An 11,648-nucleotide genomic window follows, 5' to 3' on the forward strand; every position below is an offset into this window, starting at 1 on the left:
CAGGCCATGACAGGCATACGTGATTACATAGCTTGCTGTGTCAACCCTTTATAACCTGCAACCTATATTGCAACCCCCTGTAGGGGCTTAACAGCGGGGATCCTTATGTCGCAGCGGCAGGCCAGCTGTCGGTCACAGTCGTTTCCCGCTGCGGGTTGGCACGGGCTCAATTCTGAGCCATGCCTTCTCCGGGACGTAAGTTTACATCCTCTTAAGTAACATGCGCCCGGGACGTAAACTTACATCCCATGGCTTTATAGCACAATATGGGCTTGTCACTAAGGGGTTAATATGAGGACACTTGCAGTTCAGATTCCCTCAAAGACAAATGTCTCATCTGCAAAAGGGACTTGTTAGTTGCGGTACTGTGACATCAGCCTAGAGTTCTGCCATACATGACCTATAACGCGTAGAAGTTGCTTTTTCCCAAAATTGTGTTCCTCCGGTGTTAATTGTGTTTTCTTTTTTGACAGTAAACTACGACATTTCTACTGCTAAGAATTTACTTTTATTAGCAAATTCCACGGAAGAGCAGCAGAAGTGGGTGAGTCGGCTGGTAAAAAAAATCCCCAAAAAACCGCCAGCACCTGATCCTTTTGCCCGCTCCTCTCCAAGAACTTCCATAAAGGTACAGCCAAACCCGTCAATCAGGCGGCCTAGTCGACAACTTCCTCCAAACAAACCCAGGTAACACTGCCTATGTATTATCTAGTACACCACGCTACTGTATAGTATATATAATACTGTGGGGGTGGGGAGTTAGGATGACCGAATAACACATTGTTTCATTGCATTATGCCAAATAACAAATCCAACTCTGCTGCATCTACACATTAGCTGTACTGTATGGGCCTTTGAGCGTAAATGCTGCGGGTTTTCTCCCTGGAAAAATCTGTAACATTTAGTCATGTGATAAGAATGTAATAAATCTCATCTATGCGGAATTAACATACATTGTGGATATTAAATCTGCAGCATGTCACTTGTTTGCCACATATTTAACGCTTTGCAATGCAGGGGTGAAATCTACAATTGGCACCAATTTCCGCACCACCAGGAGTGGATTTTGCCAGTGCAGATTTTCCACAGCAAATATGCCCCTTATGCACATACCCTTAGGGTGCCCATACATTCTGCGGCTTCCTGCCGCAATTGCTTGTGGATCTCTACTGAATCGCGGGCGGCACCTAGCGTTTAAGTAGCGAGTCCAGGTGCCACCTGTCAGTTCCAGGTACTGCCCAGCAATTAGTAGAGAGCTGCAGAGTGTATAGGAAGCTTTAGAGTAGCTTCCTGATCAGTGGATATGGCTGAGCATACGGAAGGCTCTTGTACACATCAGCGCCGTATGCATCAGCCGTGTACAGAGGCTTACAGACCCCCTACAGGTTCATGCTAGAGACCTGTGTGTAATGCAGTATAACACTGTATTTTCACTGGAAGCATTACTTCTTGTAGAGTATAGAACCACAATGAGATGGAACATGCTACGGGTGCACGGAGGTACATACTGTGCTTCCCCAAAAATAAGACCCTGTCTTATATTAATTTTTGCCCTAAAAGAGGAACATGTTCTTATTTTCGAGGGAGGTCTTATTATACTTATCTAGCAGGCTTGGTCCACCACCCTCCCGCTGCTCTCCACAGCTCTGATGCACTTCCCACAGTCTTCGGCCACTCAAACAACATCACTTTTTGGTTACGGGATTTATAAATCCCGCCTCCAGGAAGCGATGACTGTGATTGGTTCTTTTACCGCTGCAGCCAATCATTGTAGCGCATACTGAACCAATGCGATGTCTGTGATCAGTTTATCCAGCGTTGCATTGATTGGCTGAGCAACAGTCGAAGAACCAATAACAGCCATTGCTTCCTGGAGGTGGGATTTATGAATCCCCTAACCAGGAAGTGATGTACAAGCGGCTGAGGGCTGCGGAACCGCACCGAACCACGCTGAACCTCTAGAGAGCAGCGGGAGGGACCTGGGCCGAGCCTGTGAAGTAATGTTTTTTTTTTTTTAATGTAGTGTAACTAGGGCTTATTTTCGAGGTAGGGCCTATATTTCAAGCCTCCCTGAAAATTTGGCTTGGGCTTATTTTCGGGGGAAACTGTGTATATAGGGCCGTATAGTTCGACAGATCTTTTGTATGGTTGTGGGCATGATGTGTAGTGGTCTGTCTAATGAGCTGTGTGCTGGAGGACGTATGTTCTGTCATTCTCCTCAAAGCCAGGTCCCTGCGTAGCGGTCCTCAATCCACTGCAGGGCAGCCAGTAGAAACAGTCTTCTATGTGCTTGTCAGAAAGGAGCAGAGTGTTTGCAATGCATGGCAATATAGAGGTGAAGACTCATTCTGTGGGAAAGGTAAGAAAGGACTAAATTATCAGCTATAGGGGGGGGGGGGGGGGGGACTGATTTCAGCCCATCCTCAGCAGCACAGATTAGTAGCTGCACTGAGAGGAACATGTGGAAGCAAAAAATGATGAAAAGGGTATTTTTATACTAAAAACTGCAAAAAGGCCATTAATGGCTTTTCAGGACTTTTGGTATGGAAATTCTTTATGGGATAACCCGCTGTACATTCTCGGCCCTATTACTAACCCTGGAAATAGACTAAATCTTGCCATTTTCAGCTTTGAGTAACACGCCTCCCTTAAAGGGGTTGTACCAGAATAGAATGTGATCACCTGTTCATAGGATAGAAAAGTTCTGACGTTCTTAATGAGACCCCCTCCAATCCCAAGAACAGGAGTTCCATGTCCCCCTCTTCTCTCCACTGAGGACATGCTGCACCCTTTGCAGTCAGGAAGAGATTGAATAGAGTGGTGGTTAGCCATGCACAGCAACACTTCATTCATTTTAAATGGGATTGTGGAACTCTTCTCGTCACTTTGGACTCACTACACCCCCGCAGTGACATCGTTGGAATAGAGTGTCGGTTGCACATGTGCAGCGTTGCTCCATTCATTTCAGTTGGGCTGACAGAAATAGTGGAGTACAGTTGCTCGACCATTTCCGGCAGTCCCATTGAAAATGAAAGGAGTGTTGCTGTGCATGCTCGGCCACGGCTCCATTCAATCTCCTCCTCACTGTAGAGGGTGCAGTAAGCCACCAGTCAAGAGGAATGGGGGGGCGAGGGACTCCCACTCTCAAGATCCATGGGGTGATAAAAGCCTATTCTGGTTCGACCCCTTTAAGACACACTGGACTTTTTTTTTTCCTTTTCCTCTGTCCCGCCCATCTTCTTGTTACTAATTTTGTTTCTAGCTCTGGTCCTGCCCTGCGAATCATACTCCATTGACTTTACTTTTACCTTTTTCATATGCAACTGTAAGTAAGAGTGGTCAGATGTGCTCCGCGCTCTGCTCCCAGCATGCATCACTCTCTAGTACCTCTCATTAACCTGCTACGTGTGCGTTGTGCCCTTCTCCAGTGCTTATATATGTTCAGTGTAAGAGTCCTAACATGGGTCGGCACTTCAGCACTTTGCTCTGCATCATGCCACTAGCAATGTACGCCTGGCGCAGAGGATGGTGTTGTTGGGCATGTCTACTGTCACACTCATGTCATCTCATCTTGTATTTATGTTAAAGTGATAGCATGTTACTAGAATTTGCCACTGCTTTCTGATTGGTGGAGATGCCACCTCTGGGATCCCGCCAGTCCTGAGAATGAAGGGGTCTCATCGCTGATTCATTGCTGCAGTCCTTTCTTGCACAGTTGGGTGACAGAGCGCCACTGTGCAGGGAATGACCCCATTCTCAGGATCGGTGGGGTGATCAGGGGTCTGACCCCCACCGGTCATGAACTGATGCCATACCCTAGTGGTATGCCACAATCTTTATAGATGGAAAAACCCCTTTAAAGGGGTGCTTGTGAACACTTCCGAATTTTCCATATTTCTGCTTATATTTGACCTAAAACATTGTCTGTTTATCTACTTTTAGAACTTTTAGTGAAAATCTGATCTAGTTTTAGATCAAATCTAAGCAGAAATATGGAAAATTCTGAAGGGTTCACAAACTTTCAAACACCACTGTATGTTATTTTACTCTTAAGACTATACATATTTTTGCGAGCAGTTTGCATTTATAGGGGAATTTCCATCATCATTAATAGATGAGTGACAGGTGATGGTCCCCCTACCTCCATCCTTTTAGGGAGGCTGCCCCTTCATGTGCCCTGTTCTTGCAGTAACTAGTTATTTCTATGGGAAGTATGTAACCATTGGAGAATTGTAGGGGTTCCTACCACACAATAATGGGGTATGGGATCCCCTCTCTCCACAGGCATCATAGCAGCCGCATGGTCTGCCTCTATGGTATGTACACCCGTGGTTCAGAGATGAACATACAGATTAAAAGGCCTCTGGTCAGTTCCCATGAGCCCATAAACTGCAGTACTGAATCTGAGAATGGAACTCGCTTCCTCACCGTCTCCCTACTCTCCACTTGCTGCGCGCTTCCCAGGAGTTACATAGGTGCGTGCTCATAAGTACAGCACTAGTCCTCTCATTATAAGGGCACGTCTAAATAGTCAACGGGATGTACGCAGCGGTGGCTTTGCGATAGAACAGTGGGGGAACGGGGAGTAAACGAAGTACTGTATGTGAGTGACCTCCCCGGATTCAGCCCTTCAGCTCCTGTCATTTATGGGGTCATAGGAGATGACAGCATCCCTTTAAACATGTTCTCCAGCAGACTCTGTTAGGAGCCTATGGGAGGTTTCTTTATAGTTTGTGTTAAAGCTGAATCCTCCTGTTGCAGACTGCTTGACCTGGCCTTTAAAGACTGGGACTGGTCTCTGGATGACATAGAGGATGATGGAGATGATGTTTTTGATTTCTGAAGTGGTAACCTTGGGTAATTGGCTTTGGAAATTGGAATGCGTATTTGATGCAGTCATGATTACTGTTCTGCCTGCGTTTGTCATTTGATGTGTGCATCCCCCCGGTGATGATGGGTTCCTCAGGATAGCCCACCTTGGGAACACCAACTAGAACGGTGACCTACAGCGTACAAAGCCAGCAACCTGTTGGGTAGATGACATGTCGTTGTCTTCCATCAGGATTGGCTTTTAACGTTCAGAATGAAGAATATTTCTATTTTGCATGTATAATTTAGGCCAATTTCACATCTGCTTTGGAATCCCCGGTCGGAGGTTCTGTAACAGATCTGGCTGCAAATACTAGAAGAAAAAGCTTCATGCACTACGTTTTCTTCTGTTCCAAAACCAGGCAGTGGGGCGGAAAGCGTGTGGATCCCATTGTAGTCAATGGGGTTCTGTTCAGTTCCATCCACAGCCGAGGGGATTCCCCTTGCCTGTTTATAAAGCAAAGCAGGAAAGTGGAATCCCCCAGCACAGCACCCTTATATCTACAGCCTGCTGTAACATGGATGCATGCATAAATATAGCACAATGCGTTATTTAAAATATTCCATGTGCCCCTTATGCATTTCATGCCCCTGGTGTTGCCATTCAGAAAGCTGTAACAGTGTCCGATGTGCTTAGGCTTGCTTACAGGCTGCAGATGACAGCACATCTGTATGAGGCCCGTTACACATCTGCATCGGAACCTCCGAAGGTTCCATCACAGATCTGGCTTAAAATACCACATGAAGCACTTTTTCTTCCATCTGAAAGCTGGGCGGAAAGTGGATGGACCCTATTATAGTCAATGGGGTCCATCCAGCGCTGTTCTGTTCCGTCCAGAGAGAAAGCCTTCTGCTGGAGTGCCTTAGCCGAGTATCTCCCCGCTTGTCTCTAAAGATTCGGGAGCCGGCGCGGATGACAGGTGAGTTGCAGCGGGGGGGGGGGGGGAGAGAGATCTCCCCTCCGTTCCTCCCCGCTCTCCCCCGCCGGCCCCCGAATCTTTAGAGACGAGCGGGGAGATACTCGGCTAAGGCACTACTCGCTCGAGTAATGTGCCTTAGCGAGTATACCCGCTCATCTCTAGAAACCACCCTTCCATGTTTTGCTGTGGGCTTTTTGCCTTTTTGTGTGTGATCGTTTTGCTGTGTGTTTTGGGTTTTCTTCCATATCGTGCAGAATTCATTTGTCGTTTTGTTGACCCATTATTTGCTGTGGTTAATGTCATTGTCACCAGCTTCAGTGAAAATACCCCACGCCCTATGTGTAAACTGTTAGGGCTCGTTCACACCACCGCTTTATGGGAGCCGGAAGCACCCACTGGCCAAATGCAACCATTCTATGACAGAACCAAATGGCGCTGACCGGACCCCACTGACTATAACGGGATTCGTTTGGCTTCCATCCAGCATGTTGCAGAGTTTGAGAGAGCGAAGTAGCGCTGCAGGCTGTACTATTCCGGTCCTGTTTTTTATCATAATTCAGTGACAGGGATTCCAAACAGAACCTCCAACGTGGACATGAACAGACCCTTGGATGTCTCACCATGCCTCGATCCACTGGCTAACGGTTGACTACACTATTCTCCCTGACACAAATGCTAGAAGTGATGGAGACCTTGATGATCTCTGTCTGGTTTCATCAGTGGAATCCAATTCTGTCCAAGTTTCCATCTGGGACTCTCTTTCCGGCGATCCCGATGGAACCCGGGGATAGAAGCCTGAAGGTTGTGATCAGACCCGAAGGGCTTTTACCCACTAGTGGGGGGTTTTTTGCTGCGATTTCGCTGCATTTTTTTCTCCAAGTGTCAATGGGACTTTTTCATGTTAAAATCGCATCACTCAAAAATCGCAAGTTTGCGTTGCTGCGATTTTAAACTTGGACCTGGCAGTTTAAATATCTGCCACATATATCGCTGCTGTTCATGCAGGGTGATAAATTTGATGCATCTGTAGACACTTGTCTTACTTTAACCCCTTAACGCCACAGGGCGTAACTGTACGTCCTGGCTGTGGGGTGCTTAACGCAACAGAATGTACACTTATGCGTGAGTTCAGAAGAAATCCCACCCCCATCCGTCAGCGGGGCGTGGCTGTCGCCAATAGCCGGCCTTCCGCTGCAACAGTGGGGGTGCATTGGGACAGCGACCCCTGCTGTTAACCCCTTACATGCTATGATCTACATAGATCACGGTATGTAAAGGGCTTACAGAGGGAGTGCAATTTATATTGACCTATCCTTAGGATAGGTCATCAGTAGTTGATTGGCTGGGGTCTGCTGCTATAGACTCCGGCCAATCAGCTTTTAGGGTACTTGCTGTGACCAGCAACATAGAGTATGGAGTGGAAGCAGGTTTCTCTAACCCTGATATATTGGCCAGCGCTGGTAATTGATTTTAATTAGAACTGCGCCTGCAATATCAATGCTGGCCACTACACACAGGTCAGAGCTAACTGTATCCGCTCTGTTCTGCCAGTGACCACAGGTGCCCAAACAGCTTATTGGCTGGAATCCAGAGTGGTGCACCTCAGGTATTCGGCTATTGATGACGCTATCCTGAGGATAGGTCATTAATTAAGTTTGCCTGGAAAACCCCTTTAACTTAGTAAATATCCCCCAATGCCCTTACCTTGTTCGATGATATCAAAATAAAGCTATATATGTAGATCTTCTACACGAAGAGTTCTGTCTTATCGTTAGCCTGTATCTAATCTCAAACTAACTGTCCTGCTTCAGAGATACAGTTTGCATTCCTGGCTTGCGTTTTCTGAATGCAGTGCATGAATCCATGTAGTCATTTGTGTCTCTAATGGTCTTCCTCTTGCCTTTCAGTTAACTGCCTTCTGTGAATGCAGTGCCCATTTCAAGATGATTTCTTCCATTCAATGACAAAAATAAGACTGTATGCAAAATAAGGTGTCCAAAATATCAAAAACAGAGAAAAAAACTATTTTTCAAAAAAAAAAAAAAAGACTGTGCTTATATATATATATATTTCAGAGGTTTACAAAAATTGTTGCTGCAATATAGAAAGAGAGAAGAGATACTGTTATTTCCTGACGCGTGGCTTTGGAATGCTCAGGGTGGTCAGAAGTCACTGTGATATCGTAGACCCCTTCCTGGGATTAATACCCAGGTCACACCCCCTCTTACTTTTTGCATCGAAAATTTTGGAAAGTGGCTTTTTTTTTTACCACTGTACAGATTAATGTAAAAGCTTCCACGGAGGACGGTGAACGGCGGGAGAAGAAGTGCTGGATCCGCAAGGTTATCTCCTCCAAAAACTTACACTACACCCAGACTACAAACGTGCGCCGCTCTCACAGCTTCCGGCTTTCCCACAGCGGTTTTGGTGCTTCGTAAAAGCTTAGACTCAGCCAATGAATGAGCTCCTCGACGAAAAGAAAAAAACCCGACCTAGACCGTGTATATATTTGTATCGTACTGTACCGCCAGAGGCTTTGTGAGAATGCCACCCTTTATTTTTGTACTCCTTGACAATACCTGCGGTTGTGACTATGCACATGTACAAAGCCATAGTGTTTAACCCTCTGCCTGACTCCTAGAGGGGGGATACGGAAAAAAAAATAATAAATCGCAAATTTGCATGCAAGTTCTGAGCAGATTCAGCCTTGAAGCCTGTGTAACTGCGAATATCTTCCTACGAAAAGTATCTGGATGCCTTAATAGAAAATGTCAAAACTAGTTTGACCATTCCATCGCGAAGCTCCAGCCCCTTTGGCTGCAAATTCAGTTTATTTCGCTCTTTGAGGGGCTGATTTGTCGCACTAATTAAATTTTTTTTTTTTTTAGGGAGGGGGGGGGGGGTAGCTTCTTTTTGAATGTATTTGGAAATTTCTAGAAATATGATTAACCTTCCGCCTTTCAACGACACATTTCTTCGACCCTCAGTATTAGTAGTCACATAGGAACATTTCTATGTGTCCCCCCGTTTTCTGTGCTAGCAGCCATTTTGTGGGCGGGGTGTGTATTCATGTAAATGCAGCTAAGTAAAGCCCAATTCCGTTGTCACCATTAAATAGTATTAGCAAAAGCGGTTTATTGCTGGTCTTCTGAAGAGTGTGTTGGCAACCTTCCTACATGGGTGACCACATTTCAGGTTTACCTGCTATAGACTGCCTCTGTAGACTACAACTACTCTGACAAGGGCGGTAAAATGTGCAGAAACAATCGATGCTCCGTCCTGATAGGGGACGATGTTATAGCGGTAATTTACAGACTACCCGATTGGGTCCTGTTGACCGCACAGTTACCTGTTTTTGGTGCCTTAGACATGTTGCCATTTCCAAGGTTGCATTCCTATGAATACTACATTAACCCCCAACGTGGCTGTCTCTACTGCGCCCCCTCCTGGAAGAAAAAGGATATCCGATAAGTGCTTTTTTTTTTGTTTGTTTTATTTTGTTTTTGTCTTTTTTTTTTCTCTTTTGCTTGCCTTTCGTTTGTGTTTTTATTTCTGCAGAGAAAGAAAGACATCAGTGATGGAATAAATTGTATATTTTTTAAGTGTTCCTCGCACCTCCGACACACACGCACATAAAACATGGGCTGTCACAAGCTTCAGTCATACTGTAGATGTATTTTTAATATTTCAGGAACTGTTCTCTTAACACCTAGCTCTAGGTTATTGAATACATTTCATTATCGGAGCATTTGAAGAAGAATGTTTAGCTGGGATGTAAAGAAATTAAAAAAAGAAAAAAAATTAAAAAATTTTTTGGAAAGAAATAAGGACCTCAGAGGTGCTTATTGGAATTATTTTTACATGGTCTTATTAAGAAAAAACAAAGTATATATATAAATATAATTTATGTGGGCTCGTTCATGCTGTATGCCTAAATATCCCTCAAAGTGCATGTTTTATACAGAAAACAGTATGATAAAATGTTAACCATATTGACAATAAAATATAACATGTAGCCTTCAGCGCCTCCTGTCTCTTATGTGCTCTGAGCTGTCCACTCACTACATCACTGTCTTATGTGTCAAGATGCAGAAATCATTAAAGGGCTTATCCGGGACTGCTCTATTATTGACGTATTACTCAGGATAGGACATGAATAGTTGATCGGCAGGGGTCCGCCACTTGGGATCCCCACCGGTCAATCAGCTGATTAAGGATGCAACAACGCTCTGGGGTCTCTTCTCAGATCTGTGACATCACATTCATCAGTCACATGGCCTGAGAGCAGCTCAGTCCCATTCAGCTGAATGGGACCAAGTTGCAATACCAGGCACAGCCTCTAAACAATGTCCGGTGCTGTGCTTGGTATGGACTGAAGTGACTGTGGCGCTCATCCAAATGCCACTTTTACTTCAGCCAGCTGATCAGCAGGGATTCAGAGTGGTGGATCCCCACTTATCAACTGTTGATGACCTTTCCTGAGGATAGGTCATCAATAATTTTTTTTATGTGTAGACCTGTGGTTCATAACGGGGCAAACAGGTCTGCTTCTTTCTACAGAGTGACAATGCTTGTCCATAGGTTACAGTATGTCTGGTATGGTGGCTCAGTCTTGTGATGCTGAAGCAACCCGCATTTTTTCCCTCTGTTCCCAGCAAACCCATTTAACCTGTTGGTTCTTTTTGGTATCCCATATGATTGTACATGGACGTATGTCTAACTGATGTGCTGCCTTCTCTTACATTGGCAAATGTGTATTGATTGGTACACTTGGTCAATACAAATCCCCATAAGGCCCAATTATTGGCATAAGAGTTATCCAAGTATACTGGTCCCACCCAAGCTGGCAAGTGTGCAGTCTGGGACAGTTGCTGTCTAATGCCCAGCAGCAAACATCATCTTAAGGCCCATTTACACGCAAAGATAATCAATCGTTCATAAGATTTTTGAACGATTGTTTTGCATAAACTGCTAATGGACACTAATGTCCATTAGCAGCTTATCCCCTTCATTTGCATGTAAATGAGCCTCTGGGAGCTGTTCTCTGCATTCAGCTCCTTTGTTCTGCCATGGAGCTGCAAGATGAATACAATGTAATCACTGCTCCCGTAAAGAATAGAGCACCATAGATAGCAAGCACAGCATGCGGTCCGTGTTATCTTCTTTCTGGCTGAACAATGAATTTTATGCTCACCTAAAAATCATTGTTCAGCGAAGAGTGAAAGATGGGAGCATTTACACACAACATTATCGCTCAAGCAATGGCTTTTGAGCGATAATCGTTGCGTGTAAATGGGCTTTTAGTCTAAATCATGGGACCTGTGCAGGATGGAGTTGTATGTCTGCACTCTTGATGATACATCAGATGAGAAAGTGCAGGAGATGTCCAAGCATAAATGTCATGCCCTCTTTAGTGTGCTTCTGTATTTATGGGCTAGTAATTCTTTTTCTTGTTACTAGGGAATTAGTTGCTCCTAATTTACAATCATTCTCTTGCTTCTCACGCACTCACTATCTGGTGGGCTGTTAGTTATATTGAACTATACTGAGAACAATATATAAAATGGAGTTCCTGATCATCACTCTGTTCTAATGGAATGTAGTCTAAAGAAGGATGACCAAAGAACAGGTAAGATGTCACCGTGAGACCTTTTGCAAATGGTTTGCCATATTCACGGAGCCTGTATGGTCTCCCTACAGTTTTGCACCATGGGCCTATGTATGAAATTAGTCTAGATTTCTATAGAGGCTGGATTTATGGATTTATACTAACTACACTGATCTGAAAAAGTTTTTGGAAAACTCAGGTACACTAAGTCCTCATGTACATGGTTGTATTACAGAAGTAGCCGAGGTATT

General features: G+C 44.8%; 1 protein-coding gene across 2 annotated transcripts in view; it reads left to right on the forward strand.

Annotated features, from left to right (window-relative positions):
* Positions 1–9,809, forward strand: part of ROCK2 (Rho associated coiled-coil containing protein kinase 2) — a 147,590-nt gene extending 137,781 nt beyond the window's left edge. Inside the window, exons 31-33 of one of the 2 annotated variants that reach the window (XM_066597210.1) lie at positions 474–687; positions 4,762–4,857; positions 7,697–9,809. In XM_066597210.1, the coding sequence (XP_066453307.1) occupies positions 474–687; positions 4,762–4,843 (296 nt within the window). In that variant the 3' untranslated portion in view covers positions 4,844–4,857; positions 7,697–9,809. The remainder of the gene's footprint in view (positions 1–473; positions 688–4,761; positions 4,858–7,696) is intronic. The other variant, XM_066597220.1, reaches the window with a different exon arrangement.
* Positions 9,810–11,648: the final 1,839 nt, after the last annotated feature.

The sequence above is a fragment of the Eleutherodactylus coqui genome, chromosome 1 (assembly GCF_035609145.1).
Source record: "Eleutherodactylus coqui strain aEleCoq1 chromosome 1, aEleCoq1.hap1, whole genome shotgun sequence".
NCBI classification, from domain to species: Eukaryota; Metazoa; Chordata; class Amphibia; order Anura; family Eleutherodactylidae; genus Eleutherodactylus; species Eleutherodactylus coqui.